A 21,089-nucleotide genomic window follows, 5' to 3' on the forward strand; every position below is an offset into this window, starting at 1 on the left:
ATTCATTCCGTTCAAGGGGAAGGGTGTTATATCTATATGACAATTCCGGATTTCCTGGTTGTGATATGTTCTGTTTTGGACTAGACGGGAGATGCACGCACATGACACCAGTTTCCGGACATTCGTGACCGACAATTCCGGATTTCCGGATCGTGATAGTTTCCGTTTTGGGTTTTAGAAATGACGTAAATGTTAGGGGGTGTGATACCTGTTTTGTTCCCCCGTCAATGAATGTGTTTATATGGTTACTATTGGGCACTATTCAACCTTACACAGATTAGTACGTGCGTCGAGCCAAATGAGGCATGGATACATTTATTACATGTAATTAGGGTAACCTTGAAAATCATGTGACCATGAGAAATTGTAAAGTAGAGCAGAATACTGTCTGCAAAATAAAAAGATGCCTCTGTCTACAAATCAAGAATAGAATCAATATATATGCAAAATCACAGTCTTAATACATAGAAGGTCTTATTACATGTCCGTATCTCACTGACCCGTACAGATATACGGAACGAGTATAATAATACCTAAACCTGGACCTCACGCATCGGAGCACAGTTTATGGGAAGGCTTTAATAGGACACAGGACTCCTGTGTAATTCATAAAGTTGTACGCAATTTGAGACGGACTGTAGGATTATTGTATGGTACTACAGCTCTCCCATATAACCCCCATTAACTGAAGGCATTAATTGCCGCTGAAATAGCACGCCTTCGTTTCTAGTACTGTATTCAATCATGACATTTAATACCTCCCACCCATTAATACATTGGGGAGACTTGTTCCACTGGTTATGCATGTGCATGGGTGATGTTGCTCTTAACACTATGTTAATACTAAGGGCTAAGTGCCTTGAAGTTAATTGAAATAAGATTAATGCATTTATTACCATTCAAGATTAATTGCAAGTATATTTTTACATAAGTATAACAAAGTCACGATACATATGTTTGGAATCTAGGTATGCCATGACATTTTAATGAGGCACTTTGCAGTTGTACGTGTTGCTTGTAATGAGTTAATCCGGGATGTTCTGATAGCGTCTGGATAATCAGGTTCAGGTTGAGTGACCTAAGGTCAAAGTTTTGCCGCGTCGTTATTTTTGATGAGAGAGACTTCTAGTGAGGTATTTAGCAACTAAATATAGATTTCGGTCTCATTACTGACAGGAGACTGGTTGTAGTAGTCCAGAAGAATAGAGGAAGGTGAGTTTTGAGGTGCTTTTTAAGCTGTATGTCCTCTTTGACTGCCGTAGGCATAGTCGCCCCCCCATCCCTTCCTGGTTGAGGTCAAAAGTTATCTGTCCTGATTATCCAAATATGGTCGCAATCTTTTTTTTCAATGTCTGTTCCAAGGGACCAGAATATCTGCCTGAAACGCCTGACGGTGTTCAAAATCAAGTCTAGTTGCTTCAGTAACTGTTATTTTGGTGTTTTTTTAAACATTTCCTGACATTCAGACAAGATAGCTTGAATTCTGGTAACCATAAGTTGTATCTAAGTGAGACACTGGATACGCAGCAGAGAAAATGCTGCAAACATATATACAAATTTAGGGAATTGCAGAATACAGCAGCGAGCCATGCTAGCAACTTGCTATAGCCTTTGTCTTTGCCCTGGTAAACCAATGGCGCAGCATGACGTAATCAACGAACGTTTCTTAGATTTTTGCGAACAGCTTGCGATCATTACTGGTAACACATGACCATATTTGGGCAGAGAAAAATCGATGGCAGCAACCGCGAGTATTGTACGCTGATTGATTGGCTGAGAAAACCGAGTCACGTGGTCATTAACTCGAGCTATCTTTGAATGCTGATTTCTCGTGTCTCGTGGGACGGATTTCATTGCAACTAATTTTACCGGAGTACTATGAGGCCACGTGGGGTCAAATTTTCTACTCCATCTCTCAGGACAGCTAGGAAAAGTAGGGCATGGTTCGTTGTGGGGATTTCTTTTCATTTATTTGTGTGTCAACTAAAGGTAATTTTCAGCTACTTATATGCAGTTACTACATTAGAAACATAATTTCAAACCAGCACTGACACAAATATATGAGGTATTTATACAACATAAGATAAAACTCGGGACTGATAATGAAATGATTGAATACGGGAATAGGATAAACAGATAATAACTAATAAAGATTTGATTAATCACATTAATATTATATTATCATGGTGACAGACGTCTCGTTTAGGTCATTGACCTTATTTATTTGGAGAAGAAGAAGAGGAAGAAGAAACAGAGCAAAAACAATATGCTTTCCTTCTGCAAAGGTAAACATAAAAAATCCTTCAGAGGATAAATGGTCGAGTCCTGAATGTTCCCGCCTGGTGTCAGGGCGAAGGCGCGCGGCACGGATCGATTTTTGTAATGAAGTCGGCGATATGAAGTCCTGTAGGTGAACAACATGGTACCAGCAATTAAGGGGCGGTCCGTATGAGCTCCTTTATCCCCAAAAGGGCGTGGGGAAAAACAGTTTTTCCCTAGAACTGATATACAGTGGAACTCGCTGTCTGCAAGTACAGCAGGAGCGTCCTTTATCCAACGCTTGCAGCTAGGTGTTTAAAGGTCAGATGTGACAGGTGTAATATAACCAACTGCTGCCGAGCTGCGTGCCTAGCGCCTGTGTGTTACGCCGAAGGGCGTTTTGTTTTATTCACATAGTTTATGAGCATTAGATAGCAAGCACAAATGTGCTCAAGAACATAAAACATACAAAATACAAGTTGAAATAACAAGTACAAAATGTGTAACGAACATAAAATGAAAGTAGCTGGAGCACCAGTGACATAAAATGAATTAACATGGTAAATTAAATCGTCCAGACTGAGAGATGAAATTGAAACCAGTGTCGAAAATACAGCAATTTGTAGAGTATGGGAGGGAGGGGCTACCGGTAAGGCGTAAAGTGCATAATGTGGTGTCATTTGTGTGGAAAGGTGGTCATACCGACTATTCAGATACAGATGCGGTGCATGGATAAGATGTAAGTTTGCAGAATAGCTCCCGCAAGCTCTTTATAACCATCACGTTGGCAGTGTTTTAAAGTGTATTTTCGTTATATTTGTTTTGCATGTACTAGCCATACATCTAAATGCATTTCCATTACTTCAACCCCTTCCACCATACTGGATATTATATTTGTGGCATTCAGATGCAGAAGAAATATCTATGATTTATAGTTTATAGGCCCTGCTAGAGGTATTTCATACTTTGCTTCACAAATGAACAAAAAATATTGAAACGTCCCTGAAACTGCGGCAAAATCAGAATCATTTGTCATATTTCACAGGCTGACTGCTTATCAAAGGGAGGGTTGATCCGCCGAGATGGACCTTCCTTCAAACACCGCGTTTCTTTAAGCCTCCCCAAGATCTCTCATATTTGTACCTCAAGCGTATCGCCACTGCTTGATCATACAAAGTAAAGCCACGAAATGCTACTTATGAAAAACCGCGTACCAAAAATATCATATCGTGATGGGAAATTCCATGATATACCAGCAATGTACTTCTCTGAAATCCGCGAAAGCTTTATTTCTCTTTTGACAGAATCTCTATTTCAATAGTAAGTGCTAGTGTGACTGCTTTTATGACAAGTACACTTACGGTTAGCAACTGTAACAAAATGCCGTACCAAAATAGACTATCATATCATGATGGGAAATTCCATGATATTCCAACAATGAAATCCGCGAAAGCTTTATTTTATTTATTGTAATATTCATTTTTTGACAGAATCTCTTTCAATAGTAAGTGCTTTTATTACGAATACACGTTAGCGACTGCAGCAAAATGCCGTACCAAAATAGACTATCATATCATGACGGGAAATTCCGTGATATACCAGCAGTTTCCTTCATATCTCCCAAGAGAGGTACATTCTGTCAGCCTTAATGCAGTATATTCTATTGCACATGACGGGTTAAGTTCTTTCCTAAAGGTTATTATAGTGTGGGATATAAATTGGTGTCTTAAAGACATAAACAAACATTACCATGGAAGTGATGAATGTGGTAGTCTTCCTGATTTACTTTTCAGCCTTTCTATGCACCCCTTTTCCTTCAACTGGTGCCTTTATTTCAGAGACCTCTAGACGACCTAACACTCTGTCATGTAACCTTGGAAAAAGTGTTGAAGTAGCTTTTGATGGTTACCAAAAACGTTATGATTGTAAATACAACAGAAAGTAAACGCCGCAAGTTAAAACATCTTTATCATTTTCTGCATGCTACCTAACGGTGCGGTTTGTATATTGTGTTTGCAACCACGTGACTATGACGTAAGTAATGTCCGCCATCTTGGATGGTTACACCCGGAAGTTTCCAGTTCAATTTCATTCTTTATATGCATTTAATTACACCGTAAACATGATAAAAATGTTTAAATGTATAGGTATAGGGCCTTTAAGATAACGAACCAACGTGTCGTCAGATGTAAGTTGTGTAAGTTACGTGTTGGGTGTAAGTTTCGTATGAGGCCTTCAGAAGTTACTTCACATACAGCCGAGACATAAAAGTCTGGCATCAAATTTCCGAGTACTTAAGATACTGTCTCAAGTAAATCCTTGATCACAATATCTAAGGCTTTTAACACTTACCCGATAAGTGATGCACTCATTTTCACGAGGGCCTAAGTCCAATACTGTGACCGGTTCACAATTACTACCTGTAGGTGATTTAGATGGTTATTTCCACCATCTTGATTTCAGTGGACATTTTATTTATGCCTTGGATGAACACCAAATTACGGCGCTACACCCTTTTCCAATAACCGGGCTCTTTACAAAAGCGGGGCAAGGTTTTCATTTCCGACGTCTCGGATTATATGGCGACCTACATTTGAGCCCTTCCTGGGCCACAAAGTCCATTAAATTTATTACCATTTCCATTTGCTGGGGCTGAAAAGGTCCCTGCCAATTTCATCTAATACTGTTATGCGATCCTGGTAGGGCGTAGGCTACACATAACGGCTTCGAGTTTTTAATATATCACTTTGGATGGCCGCGGCCTGTAGTGGTATAGTACGGGAAGTGGTGCAAATAGAGCTCAATTTGTACGTCATAACACCGCGTTAAGCCAGTGAAGTGCGCCCGGCGTTTCCGTCACAGCCATAAACTTATCGCTTCGTTTATCACCAGCCCAGAGATGCGATTTTCTCGCGTCAACCGTTCCGCATTGTCAACCACTTACCAAGTTATTGAAAACACTCCTAAACTCTCAAGCTCATTCTGTCTTAGAACTCTCGTGGGATCTCGTAAAATCTCGTAGTCTTTGATCGCGTGATGACAGCATCGAAGCGCAAAGTTAACTAAAGAAACTTTGGTGAGAAGTACCACACGTAACCTTCCCAAATCTTCTTGTTACAATATGGAAGATCAATATTTCATGTAGTTCGTTAAAAGACGCTAGACTATAACATACAGTACATGATTAGGTGAAAATTGAGCCCGACCATACGTCATACCGATGAGTAAAACCAGTGAAGGGGATCCCATAAACTAATTACGTCGTTTATCTCTGCAGCAGAGGGCATTTATCGAGGTGTGGGTTCAACACGGAAACTCTTCAAAAAGTTACCAGCCTTCACATAAACTGAAATTATGAACAGTTTATGTTTATGTGCCCGATGCTCATATAGAATGTAATAGTGCGAGACAATTTAATACGTTCGGTGTAAAAATATTTCAATTGCTCTTTATGTACTACGAATCAATAAAAAGCCTTCGTCGAATAAAATAACGGTAAATAACGAAGTCGTTAAGTATTCTCATGGTTCTAACGTACATGTAAGTAGTTTCGAATGACTGTATAAGAATGTGTGCCGGTTGGAACAAAAGGGGGCATTGCGCCATTTGGGTATAGTTACTTTAGATTCATAAATAACATCTATCAACTTAGAAAAAATAGATTAATTTTGTATCGACCCCCTCACAAATACGTTCTCATAAATCAACTTTGTTCCTAATGCGGTCGTACCATTCAGAATTTTTTATTACAACTGGCAACAATATCAACGCTAATGTTTTATTACTTAAGTTGCATCTTGAGTAAACTTTCCGTCCTGAGTATACCCTTTGGGCTTACAGAGGGCTTAAAGAAATCCTTCAGTCGCCAGGGAGTCTTGGTGAGACTGCTGGGAAGTCTTAAGGAATTTCCAAGGCTTTTCTCTTGCCTTTTACCGAGGACAAACTCCCGTTGGCCTAGATTCACATCTGATGAGGTCAAGGCTAGAAGCCTGCAGTGTGCTTCTCTCGTCTGTTACGATCTGGATTCAATTTTATATAAAGGCTTTTACAAGCTCGTGTCCGTAGGATAGCTATCACAGTACAGGCAAGGGGAGCCTATGGCACGTCTTGTGTTAATGGCATAGCGGGGTTATATCGTCCCGCAAACATTACTGGTAAATCACTACCTCATTGCTTGGTTCCAGTAGCCTTTTGGGAGTCCTTCTTATATGCAATGCTGGCGGTGTACCTTTCTGAGGAGTGATGGAGAAATGCAGTGTTACTCAAGCTATGTCTAGACCTATCTTTGGTCGGGCAGAAGAGTGCTCGTCATACAACAGCATTTTACAATACTTAAATCACGCTACGACAGTAATGTCTGCGACATTTTACAGACACATATCATAGGTAGCATTGAGGAATTTTCAATTCCTATTTTCAATTCCTATTTGTTAAGCTGTATTGTGTAAGGTATTCTATCCCTTGCACAAAAACTCGAGTGAAATTTTCTCCTTTTGTTGGTTTTATGGGATTTAGCAGAGCTTTACTGAGGGAAACTCTACTTTCATGTCTTTCTTTTTCTCATTTCTAGTCATTATTGCATTAAAACAAATTCGTGCGCTAATCAGTATCAGAACCAGAGCACTTCAATGCGTAACCGCCTTTTCAGCACCAAGGGCAGTCGGTAGTTCTGCTGTTTGAAGGTATACTGAGGTATTTTGTATTTATTCTTCTAATGCTTTGTCATATCAGATATGGATCCGTTATATCAATGCTTGAAAACAAACGTCTGCGCTAATCAGTATCAGAACCAGAGCGCTTCAATGCGAAACCGCTTTTTCAGCACCAAGGACAGTCGGTAGTTCTGCTGTTTGTGGCGGCAACATAAACTCTATTTCATATATTTCTTCTTCTCATTTCTCGTCATTTCAGACATGAACCCGCTATATCAAGGTATGAGAACAAATGTGTGCGGTATCAGAACCAGAGCACTTCAATGCGTTACCGCTTTTTCAGCACCAAGGACAGTTGTGCTCTTGAGGCGGTAACCATTTACAAAGCTACTGACGCGTCTCTTCTCCTCGGTAATAATCCTAACATACATCACTGACATCAGCCATTCCCCGCCGCGGTAAAAGGTTGATGTACTTGGGAGTCGGAAAAAATCGATGTTCCATACTTGTGAGGGGGTAGCGTGGAGTGGAGAGTAGTAATCATCCTAATGATACATGTCTCGACATTAGGATAGCACCGTGGGGCTCCCTTGCATTAGAAGTTAAATTGGTAGTAGTCTAAAGCATGCCCGTAACTCCCGCGTTAGGCCTAGGAAAGAAAATGTTGTGTTTCCTGTTTTCCGGCCGACCCTAAAAAATGCTGCCCACTCCTAGCCTTTTTTGGTGGAACCCTGCAAGGGACATAGATTTTTTTGGCTGATCGACCATTTCTAGCTCCATGATCTGACACCTGAGTGATGGAACGTTGTACAATCAGTTTTCCAACATTGACATTGAATATATAAGTGTACTTTGTTAAACTATATTGTACAAGTTGGATCACTAGAGATCAACAAACTCTAATAACAAAGAAAAAAAAGGTAGCCCCTACCTACCAGCCCTAATTTTTTTTCAGGACTGAAACAGGAAACACAACATTTTTTCCTAGTCCACACGTCTGAAGTTGGATCACTAGAGATCGCCAAACTCTAATAAAAAACGAAAGAAAAAAGATAACCCCTACCTACCAGCCCTAATTTTTTGAGGACTGAAACAGGAAAAACAACATTTTTTCCTAGTCCGCACGTCTGAAGTTGGATCACTAGATATCGCCAAACTCTAATAAAAAACGAAAGAAAAAAGATAACCCCTACCTACTAGCCCTAATTTTTTGAGGACTGAAACAGGAAACACAACATTTTTCCTAGTCCGCACGTCTGAAGTTGGATCACTAGAGATCGCCAAACTCTAATAGAAAACGAAAGAAAAAAGATAACCCCTACCTACCAGCCCTAATTTTTTGAGGACTGAAACAGGAAACACAACATTTTTTCCTAGTCCGCACGTCTGAAGTTGGATCACTAGAGATCGCGCCAAACTCTAATAAAAAAAGAAAGAAAAAAGATAACCCCTACCTACCTACCTTTCAGGACTGAAACAGGAAACACAACATTCTTTCCTGGGCCTCCCCACGTCTGACGCGGCTAGGATCTCATTCCGGCTGGGCGCGCGGCGATCCGTTACCCCCGGCCGGGTGCTGGATTGCCGCGCGGTGAACCCGCCGTGATGGGGTCAGGCGATGACGGAAGACGGGAATCATGGCCAGAGGCGCGGGAAATGGTCTTTTTCGATTCGATCGACTTTCGAGAGTTTGGAGAAGGCCATGCATCATGCTTTTCGCGGGAAATCAAGCGTTGCTCGCGATTTGGTCGGTGGACTTGTTCCGGGCAAGGGGCGTGACTTAGAGGGGAATGATTGAAGGGATTCATGACAAATATGGACGATGGGAAGGAAGGAAGGAAGGAAGGAGGGAAGGAAGGACGGAAGGAAGGAAACGGGTTGAAACGGGATTGGAGTGTTAAGGGAGAAAAATATATAAAGAAACCGTTAAATCTTACTAACTTTGTTAGCTTATTTATTGCTTATCTTCGCCTTAGATTTAATTTCCGTAGTTTTGCTGTCACTGTAATCTGATTCGCAACAGTTAAATGGTTTGTGTGACTGGTTTTATAGGTAGGAACTTTTCTGCAGCCAGGAGGCTGAATTGCAAGATCCTTTACTTTCGATGTTCTCCAGCATAACGTAACTAGGCTTAGCTTAAGATCTATTTATGTCAAGTTAAGACAAGTCGTATCCTCTTGTCTTGCCATGTTGTAAATACATGATAAAATACGGAAATGTATTATCAATAGGCAATACATAATAAGATACTAGCCAAGCGTAATAACGATGCTTCTACTTCTCTTTTCCCCAGTGATGGCCGGTCCGAGAGTTCCCTACCCGACCAACGTACGTGGCATGGTGGGCCTGTCGGCGAAGTTACCAGCCAGTATCAGCCAAGACAACCTCATCATCTCCCTGACATGGAGCAAGATCGACGGGTCGGTGGGCGGGACCCGGGAGGCCGTCCTGATCTACTCCCCGGCCACCAACACAAATATCGCGCTGGGGTCAGTCAAGGGGAGGTCGACGCTGAATGAAGACGGCTCCCTGGTCATAGACAATCTGACACTGACGGACGGCGGGCTGTACGTGATGACTGTACTGATCAATACCATAGGCCAGGTGGAGCAGTATGTACAACTGAAAATTCACGGTACGTGCAAAACAGTGTGACAAACTGGGCACACAATACCGTAATAAATTTGTTAAACTAGACACACTGAAAATTCACGGTACGTGCAAAACAGTGTAGCAAACTAGACACACGGAAACTTCACGTTACGCACACTGTGGCACACAATTAACAACATTGTAACAACCTGGGCATACTGAAAATTTACGGTACGCTCAGAATACTGTAACAAAAGTTTAAACTAGGCACACTGACAATTCACGGTACGTACTAACAAGGTAAACTGCAAATTCATGGTACGCACAAAAACACTGTATATAACTAGGTACACTAAAAATTTACGGTACGCACAAAATACTGTAACAAACTAGGTACACTGAAAATTCACGCTGCGTAAAAAACGCCGGAACTAGGCACACTTTCATTTCCTTTCATTGCTTTAGTAAAAATCCACATAATAACTTATTCACTGTAAATTGGCTTTGCTTCTAACTTATAGACGCAAAATTTCGGAAAGAAGATTATCATAAATGAGACATATATACAATATTTGCTGATGATAATATCAAGAATCGCACACAGAGGTAAAACAATTTACGCAGACCTGGCTGGATATTGCATCATTATATAACCATTAACATAAATACTGAACAAAATGCGTTCGGCTCCAGGAAATAACATTAAATCGCAGAAATAAATAAGGCAAAATGAGTCTACCAAGCTAATCTAAATCAAAGATGGCACAATAATGAGATCAAACTATATTTCACGGTTATTTGCTTAAAAATAAAGAGAAAGGCTGCAATCAAATAATTCTGAAAAACGAGGGATGATAATTATATTCATTGATTTAAAAATACCTTCTCCAGACTAATAGAATTCTCTAACGGAGCGTTAATCCCCTAGCCGAGTGTGAATAAGTTACTATTGAACGACTTAATCTGAAGATATTTCCGGCTCTTGGCGGTAGATTTTTCATAGTCCTTTCAATAAGCTCAGACAGGAAATATTCAGCAATTAGGTCTCACCAGTCTTGCGTGTCTTCAACACACTCTGTCAGTATCGTGGGGTTTCCTAGTGTAGAGTTGCGGCAACATTTGAAAAAATAAAATTAAAAAGTGATCTCTAAAACGTTGTGCTGTGCACAGCTAGGGACAACATAAGAGTAATACTAGCTTAATTCAATTTTCTATGTTGCCTTGCCATATAACCTTTTATACGAAAATTATTTACATTGTATTTTTATCATCTACATGTACTTTATGCAATGTTTATTAGCCAGTTTTGTTTTTAATTTCGATATGGCTAGTGAGCTGCAACATTATGAATGGTAATACCTGACGAAATCCCCATGGGTTCATAGAAGGTAATGGCAAAAATCGAATGTTTCGCTACATATTCCTTACATGGAATAGAAAAGGCAATTGGACGGGAATTAATTCTCTCTGTCTGTTCTGTTCTGTTTTTCCCCAGTCCCGCCAAGCGTTTCAATAGATTACGCCGGATATCCCATCCAAGTTATCGAAGGGACGTCAACAACGATCAACTGCACGGTGCTCAACTCTAGTGCCTTGGTTCAACCTGCTTACTGGACTAAAGATGGCGTCAAGCTCGATGATTCGAACCTGGGTTCCTTTAGGACCGTACGACTTGATGATACGGGGGACACCAGTAGTTTGTCCCTCCTTATCCCGGATGTGACTCGCGCAAGGGACAGTGGGAATTACAGCTGCGTTGCGGTGCATATAGGAGGCGTGGCGTCAGATTCTGTCAACATGGAAGTGTTATGTAAGTATTTATCAAATCAACTTTAATTATTATTATCACACAATTTTCTAATTCTACAGAACAGCACCATAATTTTCTACAAGCAAGCTAAATATTAATATCTTGGCCAATCCAAAATATGGTAAGACACATCAAAATGTCTGTCACAGAACTATACTAACTATACAGTTATTTTCTATAGTTAAAACAACTGTCTCCATTCCGAAATGCTCCGTTCACAGGCACTGTGTAGTTTGTCTATTACAAAGCTCACATTGATCTTCCTGCAGTTACTTACCTCGATTGGCAAAAATACTAGCAGGTCACCGACTCCTTTAGGCCACAATACAACACTCTCTACCAAACCTAATCGAAGAAAAAAATTCAACGCATCCATCAATTGCTAACTTTCTCTCAGGATTATTTTCCCATCTCAGTGCAATTACACTTCCGCATTATTGAATGTTCGCAATCATTGTGTGTCGGTGGTAGGCTTTACCCTAGATCGTAGAATTGATTGCAGAACTACTGTCTGATGCGAATTTAGGCGTCCGCCAATGCCGCGCTAATTATTTCTACACGACCTAGCACTATTTTTTTAGGCCGCCATTTTGAACCAAAATTTCATCAGTCCATTTGATTACGAATCTAACCACCAACATTATTTCTTTAAGTTGTTGAGTCTAAATAAAAGTGTTTTAATTCGTTTATAAAGGTTAGCCGAGTTCATTTGAAAACCCTAACACTTTAATTAACAGTTTCCAGAGGTGCAAGGCACCTGCGACCCCACTTGTTACAAAGGTCAATCAAAACCTGAATGACGTATCACTTGCAAGCCACGTACGGGTACCTTAGTGAGAGTATTGAACCCAACATCAATCTACACCCAAAGTACAGAACCCTCTACCCCTCTCGGCCACGTCAATATATAATGCAATTTTGCCGTATAGATTACAGGCGATGTACACTCAACTACGAACCCTCAAAATCATTGATTCACCTCTCTGTAATACACTAGTTCGGACCCCCGTAAAAAAGGGATACAGTTTTAATTCATTATCAACGACTTTTGATATCATCAGATTTTTTAAATCGGTTGTTCGTTGAACGGATGTCGATGTTTCACCGTCGTATGTTCGCCCCAATTCCAATTATCAACCGCGTTGTTCGCAGGCATTTGGTTGGTAATTAGGAAAGTGCATTCGCTTCGCTGTGCGAGTAATTAGTAAATGTTACTTCGTGAGTGAAATTGAATTTTTAGACCGATAAGAAAGCCCGGGCCTGTCCATGCATAGCTTGTACGTATGAGGGGTAACCTATTCGCCTCTACCGTGCGGAGAAATAGAACTATCGGCTCATTTACTTTATTGACGGTTAATCTGTCACTTACCGAGGGATGAATACCTCTCTCCCTTTTATGGGCAAAGAGATCAATTACACGAACAGCGTCGAGTTCACGTAATTATCGGATTAAAGTGTCATATTTTCGCCTTCGATCGCACTTTTTAATGTCATCGACGCTCAAGTACCCAGAAAAATGACGGCGAAATATGACGGCTAAGCGAGATCTCCCCTTTGATGCGCCAGACTGGGAGGTGATAACAGATGAGTATGGGGGAAAGTTTGAACAGATTGTCACGGCAAGAATCATCAGTTATCGATTTTTTTGTAGTTTAAAGTTCAAGGTAAGTCCTCGAGGTTTTAGACTTGATGTTTAATCTTCTGAGCAACTTCTGACAAGGCGTGACTAGAGGTGGGTGTAGAAGTGAAAAATTGACACTGTCCATAATAGAGAGTAGCAGGAACCTCATCCAAGTTAACCTTGTGTTCATGCAACGATTAGACTCTATTACGTGGGAACAGGATCCCAATGCGCATGATCAATGAGCCGCCATATTGGATTTCAAGGAAATGAGCCGCCATATTGGATTTCAAGCCAGGAAAGTACAATAAAAAGAAGCGGTAAAACAGAAAAACAGTACTGAGTTGAATACACGTTATTTGTCGGGTTGATATTGGTAACGTTTGTAAATTGCCTTTGCTAGTAGCTGTTTCTGACTCACACAGGAATCTACCCTTTATTCATTGCACGAAATCCTATTTTGAAGCATATCTTAAAACTTACGTTTAAGCATATCGTAAAGGTACACGCGAGTGACGAAAATGGTACCTTTACGTATGTTTTAAGATCTACATAAAGGATGGGTTTTGTGCAGTGATATGCTATACTAGAACTTTAACGCGCCATATTGACTGGGCTATTCTACAATCTTCGTAATGCGTAAGGTATATAACTAAAACAATCTAAGCTTTTGGCCTTACAAGAATGTTAACTCTACTTGAAGAGATAAGTTTAAGACGTGATTAAAGTGGTACCAGCACTCTGTCTCCTACTCTCTGTCTTCCACAAGTCGGCCTGTCAAGCTATATCTTCCAATACATCACGAGAAACCTTAAAAATAACTCAAACCTTAAAATGTTGTCAGAAATTTAAACCCTCCGTTACCTCGCATGATCCTCAATAATCACATTCTATGGTGTTATGTAGTCATACATCATCACAACATGAACGGAGCCGTGCTCTTTATCAAGAACAAGGTGCTGCCTTTTTTGGTCATGTTTCCCGTGATTGTTTACGAAGCTAATTGTCTCTACGTGGGAGCAATATGTTTTTGTGATTAGATATTGCTTCCTGACGTAGAGAACGTATTAACACACATGATGATGAACGTGCGTACCATACGTGAGGTGCTATCACTGCCTTCAATGCGTACCTAGCTTGGTGTCTATTAATACTAATGTTGCCTCTCGAGGTTTTATGTCTGATACAGCAAAACGTCCCATATATCACCGTATTCAATTATCTCCCAGGCACCGGTGGCAAGAGCATCGGCCATAAACTTCAGCCAAATGACAATGACAACAAAGTTTTGGGGATCAGAGAAATAAAATAAAATTGACATGGGAAAAGAACTAGCACCTCTGATGATGCAGTCAGTAATTATTCTGAAGAAGTCATTGGTAGTGTCTTGTTTTTAATGCCCATTCAGGTGTCTTGCCTCGGTGTTAGTAGCTCTCAAGACGATAGTAAACACTTGTGATCTAAGTTTTTGAAGCGTTGGAGTTTTCTAATCAAACCGAAATGGTAATGAAGGTCAGTTGTATCACCAGCATGGTTTTCTTCGGCCTGTACGGTTTTATTGTATCTGTATAGATTTCAAGAGTGACACATAATCGAATTTAGATATAGTTTTAATCAATTTTCATATGTTATGAACAGTTTGTAAAAAAAATTCAATATGAACCATGTCATCCTTGTTTGTTTACATTCCAGTATTTTGTGGTAGTGCCAGTACGCCTTGTGTGGGCTGTTTTAGTGCCAATCAGAAAAATAATTTCACAAATATATCGAAAAGTGGAAATCAATTACAATGACACGAAGATTTTTCAATGACAATATTTTTATTTTGGTGCAAATGCTCCTTTGATTATAAGAACAACCCGTAGCTTGTCAACAAATATGTGACCACAAACGCTCTCCGTAATGCAGCACATTGTCACGCTAATAGCACAGCTTTGCCCACTGCCCCTCCCCCCTCCCCAAGGCCGATACACGTGCATGTACTTTATTAGATCCATATTGATCAAAAGGGCAGCCACGTCCCCCAAATGACACTCTAGATTGTTAGGGAAATCGAAAGGTCTTTGCCTTTAATCATGAAGCAGCAAGTTTAATATCGCTTGTGTAATTCCATCTATCGACCCATATGTTACGACTCTGGCGGGGCTCCGAGGGTATTGATGGGCCTGCGCAATGAATGTGTAATCCGGGAATTTGGCTAACCTTGCCGTTGGCTCGGATGTTGAAAATACAAGGTCATTTCCAAGTTCACGCTTATCGGTTTGTTTCTTCAATACCCTAGGCAATATCTGTTTCTGCAACGCCCGAAACAGCGTGGTTTAAACCCACAGTAATTAAATTTCATAGTAACGCCATGTAACGACTTAGCAATAACCAGTAAGGCATCACATAGAAAGTTACGGGCTATCAATTATAATGAGGGTGGCAGTTTGTTCTGTAGAATCCTAAAATATCAATTTTCCTTTTTTATTGTTTTATGTGGTCATAACGTTCCATATGCACCCAAGGCAACGATGGGGATGGTGTTGTATAAGGCATCTTCTTGGGATATCCGCTTCCCCCTATCCTTGCGGCATGACCCCCCCCCCATAATAATACACTTCAATGCCTTATTTTTCATTATCCATCACGAAATTATTGTCCATCATCTATTGTGTATAACATGTGCTTATACAGCTCCCCTGGTGTGTCCTGAAGACATGTCGTATTGCACTGACGTAGCGATATTTTCCCATCATATTCCCCAGACAATCTAATGATAGGATCCCTCCTATGTCTACAAACCCTGTCCTCAGTAATAGGGTCATCCGCCCTTAAGGCCTTGAATGACAAGATAATTACTTGAAATGTTTCCAACTTTGAAGAAACATGTATTATTGCGTCCACTTATATTCCAATTACTCTTCCAATGATGCTTATCCGAGAAGGTATTGGCGATACGTAATTGTGGTGGTTATACAGCGGTAGACAGGGATAGCCTGCTGAACATGGCAGCTTTGCTACACAGAGGTAAAACAAGGACAGGTGAATCCGAAGCTATAGGTAGAAAAATAATGCATTTAGGGGCACACTGACTTAAAGGTTACATGTCTGAATACTTCGTTACTGTCTAAGCCTAAACTATTCTTTGAATTTATTAAAGCACATAAAAGAAAATACAAGACTGCGGTGGCGACACACTCAAGTCAATTACGCTTATATTGAATCGCTTTTTTCTAATGACGTTCTGTTCTGTTCATCTCCAGATCCAGCGGCGGTCACAAATATGTCTACTGCCGTCACCATAGAAGAGGGGAAGAACCTGGATCTATTTTGTCAGGCGGAGGGATACCCGCCGCCGAACATCACATGGTACCGATCCGCACAAACAGGCCCCCTCCTGACAACCATAGGATACTACACGCTGGAAACGGCCGTTCTGACTCTACCCGTTTTGACTTTGAACGACACACAGGACTACACCTGTGCCGCTTGGAACGGGATTGGAACCCAGGACCTCAAGTCTGTGTCTGTAACTGTGATAAAGGCTAAAAAGATTCCAGGTAAGAATGATGTCACCAAATAACGCCAATATTGAACTGTGTGTAGAAATAAACATATATATATATATATAGATTGCAAAATACAGCCTTTTATATTGATTAGCACGCGTCTACTTGGAATTATCAATTACGTCTAACCGGTAAAACATAATTAAGATTTACATTCTCATTAATCAGGTAACAAAACTGATACATAAAATGTAAACTACGTTGAACTTGCAAATGAAGAAACTACACTTGGTTGATCAATTCTAGACAAGAGGCAGATGCAGTTAATATTGCTAAGTTTGCTCCGTTGTGTTTCTGCGCTAATTCAATGAACTTGCCGAATGTAATTGCTTGCATCTATATTCTTTAACATAAACAGCTTAACTTTGTTTAAATTAGTGCCTAGCCTTATCTTTGCGACAAAGCATCCTGTTAATTCAATTCGCTTAACAGCAAATTGGGCCTATGGTTAATCAATGAGTTTAAAAATTCCTTGGATTAATTCCTGAGAAAGTTTGCCATAACAAGGATGTCAGCATAACAGCATTGCTATCTAAATGGGATGGCTTGCGTTTTAACTTTTATTATGAAAGTATATGATTTCATATAGGTATGGAGACTGTGCTGCTTCTTCTCGAGTCACCACTCTAGTGTGCTATACTCCCCCGCTCCTGTACTCCACATATGCCCTTCCTCTGGGAGGGTCAACAAGGCGCATTCTCGTTGTGGTCCCTGTCCGGCAAATACGTTACCAGCGAATCCTTCTACCACACCACTGCTGCTGCTAACTGTGCTACTCAATTGCTACTATGCTAACGCATTTGTTTGTTTGTTTGTTTGTTTGTTTGGCATTTGTTTTGACTAACACGCTCGCTACTCATCTATCTCTTGCTTAGTTCCGCCTGTGACTATTCCTGATCCAGAGGAGGTGGAGAAGACGTCGTCGGAGACATGGCCGCTGTTCCGGATCGCCATCTTCGCGGGTGCCGCGGCGGGGGGAGTTCTGGTCATCACGGTCCTGCTGCTGGGCGCGCTGGTCGTCTGCAGGAAGGACCGCAATCACGAGAACCACACGCAGTGCCGATTGGTCAGCATCGTTCCACCAATCACAGACGCCGAGATGGAGATGACGACTAAAGAGATCAGCCCGGGGACGACTATGTCGAGGGACAGTTACTCTACAACAAGTCTGCTATCAGGTAAAGTATGCACTGCACGAAAAGGGAAAATTTACCAATGGTAGTAAAGACCTGTAAAGTTGGGTAATGTTTCCTTTCATAACAGTAAAGGTAGCAAATGAAACTTCTGGACTTGCATTTTTATAAACATTGCCCGACTTTACTGTCATTTGCTACCATTGCCAGATTATCGTGCAGTGATGGCAACTTGCAACTCTAAAGTGATTCCAAGAGGATGTGTATGTTACATTTTTGTCATATTCAATCATATTTATATGTTAACAAATAATGCGAAATGCCACAGTTCTTGCGAAGAAAGGTTAACGAAAGCAGAGAAAAGCTAGAATAGAAATAACCAGTAAGGTCTCTTCTAATTATGTACTTTGTTTTATATTTTGAACTAAAACTAGCGATCAAATTTAGTCATTAAGATGAAACAGTCATGACAAGTGGTAGACATAGTGTATTTCAGGAAATACATGAACATCATTAGATCTAGTAGAATGAACATAATGTCATAACATCATTATTAAAACAGGCACGGGTATATTTCATCAACAGTGCTTAACGGTTTCATCTGAAAGAATCTCATGTATCAACTCATGCCCTTAAGTGAACACATGGAAAGCCAGCCGAATATCGATTTATAACATGTAATTCTTCAAGATGCGGGGAGATCCCGAAATAATCGATAGAATCATATTTTACATAGAAATGAAATAGTGAAAATGAAATTACACAGAAAGAAGAAAAGGATCAGTTTTCAGATGAATGATGTATGCATCTTACATTGTTTACTTCATTTGTGTATTTATTTGTTATTTTTATGTGGTATTATCTCTTTGCTAATTATTTTATACTTGATGATGGCCCATGTATAAGTTATACTAACTCGAGTGCGCCGCCATCGCATTCTTGTATTTCTTTTCATGTGCTTTAATAAAAATAATTATGTTCGAAATATTAAGCCATTTGCGGCTTCAATTTAGTGAAACTTGTGAGAACGCGCAGATGGCAGTTACCTGGTTAGAAGTAGTAATTCTATATCTAACATCGATACATTCTTGGCAGAGAAATGCGTTGCCAAGGCGATCGAACCCTATGACGTCAACGAGCCGGGCCTGCTGAAGCTGAAAGTCGGCGACATGGTGGAGGTGCTGAAGACCGGAAGTGACGGGTGGTGGTACGGCTGCACGCAAGGCAAGATGGGAGCATTTCCGGCCGGCTGCGTGACGATGGTGAAAAAGCCGGCAGCTACTGACACAAGTAATGGTGGGTTCATTGTTATGTGTACAACGTCAAATTCATCACGTACTGTAAACCCATTAACTTGTCATACTATCATTAAAGTTCATCTGTGTTGGTAGTTACATGTGTAAAGTTAAAACTTTTGGTCCAACACAAAGAATTCTCTCACCTAGAGCTTTCGACCAGTCACTCTGGTCTTCCTCAGTAGACTGACCCAGTGTGGCTTGTCACGTGGCTTCTTTGAAGTGTGACGTCAACACTGGGTCAAAGGTATCTGGTAGACGATGTCGGCCCCCCGTCGCGGTTCAGTGAAGGATGATACTAATCATACTAATAATCATACTAAATTGTCACACTAATTTGCACTCCTCCTCCCAGACTGTTACTTGAGTATATGAATCCATCCGTGTCGCCATCACTAATATTGCCATCAATATTCATACGTACACCGTAGACATTTTTAATATTACCATCTCCACTGTCATCATTTATTGGCGGTGACTCATTAGATGTATGGGAGTCCAGTTGGACAATTTTATGATGGTTGGAAAGTTGGCGGAGTCCCAATTCAATTAGGCCATGATTGGATAAATGAGCTCCTGAAGCGAGCGGCACGCCCGCCATATAACCACATTAGTCCAACTGCCAGCTTGATACTTAATTATTGTTCTTATAGACTTCAAGTTCAACTTAGCCTGTCATAGACGCTTAGGCTTGTAAACGCTTTAGTTTAGGCAACTTCAATGCTGAGAGTTTGAGTTATAAGCATATTAGTGGCAGCACGATGCTCAAATGTGATATTTTAAAGACTTCAAGTTCAATCTAGCCTGTAAGTGACTCTTGGGTGTATAAAACATATAGTTGCAGGCAAATTATGAGACGTAATTGTGTGGGGTATGAACTTCATAGTTTTCATGTGTAAATATATCATCACAATGTATGATCATTTATGCTTTACTTAATGACGTGAATACATATTTCCTTATCTATATCACCGTAGTGGATACCTATGTTCAATTGTGTGCAGTATATGTCTAGCAATAACAACTACAACCAATGATACATACAAGTCCCATAGATCACGGAATAAAATCACAAAAATGTCATTGAAAAGGACAATAGATTCAACGACGTCCCTATCGTTAACCTCTGCAACTCTGAAGATGACACCCGATGCTCACCTCGACCTGAAAAGGTTACTCATGAAACGAGAATGGCGCGCACTTGTAAAGTGGGAATGTCACATATTAACAGGGTGACCTATCGAATGTTGGAGATTGTGACGACGTTCTTATACGCAGAAGAGATGCACATTCATTCCAAAGTCAATATCAAATGCATCCTTTCATAATCAGTATATGCATTTGGCATTGAATGAATTCTAAGATTTACTAGTAGCTTACAGGCATCCAATGCGATTTCAGAGCAGCTGGAAATACTAGTATTTGAATAAGGCAATCTTTATGATATTGACACCTACTGCTTCTCATTAGCACATTTGAGTCAACATTGCAGACTTTGGCTATTTCAAACCGCAGAAAAATCCACAAGATGAGTCCTTTATTTTTTGGACAGTACCCTAAAAATCAACCCAGGTTCCTTCCAGTAACCATATTCCGTCAATGTTTGCTCAATGAGGGTCAATATACATTTGGATAGTGTGGTAACACTGTGGTTTCAACTCAGTATGTAGTTAAATGACTGGAATATTGACTTTGAAAAATCGAGTTTCCAAGCCCTAAAAACTGCACTGGATGCTTTTAAAATCCAGTTCTTTGACGTGTGTTGTATTTAGCTGCTACCTTGCCCGAGCCTTCCGCGTTTGTGCTTTACAGTGTTCACATCCACCACCATCGGAAAAGCAATTAAGTCTCTCTCAGTCGTGAACTCGCCTCGCCGTTACGCTACCGTTTTATTCGCGCAGTAGCAATTATAGCGAGTCACGGTATGAACCTTATATGGGGAGGAGAAGAGCAATCCTAAAATCAACCAAGGGCTTGCTGTAACAATGATCTTGAATTTTGTATACACGGTAAACGAGAAGGTATCGGTTATGGTAATATCAGGAAAATGATCTGTTAAGATACACGACACGTCCTTAAGAAGATGGCATAAATGCCCCCATTGTGACATTGAGGTACGAAAATCGCTATAGACTACCGTCACAAGTATTGACGCTTTATAAAATGCAGAACGGCT

General features: G+C 40.5%; 1 protein-coding gene across 2 annotated transcripts in view; it reads left to right on the top strand.

The window, feature by feature from the left end:
- Positions 1–21,089, top strand: part of LOC109465317 — a 78,733-nt gene that overhangs the window by 50,892 nt on the left and 6,752 nt on the right. For both annotated transcript variants that reach the window (XM_019762524.1, XM_019762525.1), the window contains 5 exons: positions 9,205–9,546; positions 10,999–11,313; positions 16,180–16,476; positions 17,361–17,663; positions 18,714–18,914. In XM_019762524.1, coding sequence (XP_019618083.1) covers positions 9,205–9,546; positions 10,999–11,313; positions 16,180–16,476; positions 17,361–17,663; positions 18,714–18,914 — 1,458 coding nt within the window. The remainder of the gene's footprint in view (positions 1–9,204; positions 9,547–10,998; positions 11,314–16,179; positions 16,477–17,360; positions 17,664–18,713; positions 18,915–21,089) is intronic.

This window comes from Branchiostoma belcheri, unplaced genomic scaffold, assembly GCF_001625305.1.
Source record: "Branchiostoma belcheri isolate BF01 breed outbred unplaced genomic scaffold, Haploidv18h27 scaffold15, whole genome shotgun sequence".
Classification (NCBI taxonomy): Eukaryota; Metazoa; Chordata; class Leptocardii; order Amphioxiformes; family Branchiostomatidae; genus Branchiostoma; species Branchiostoma belcheri.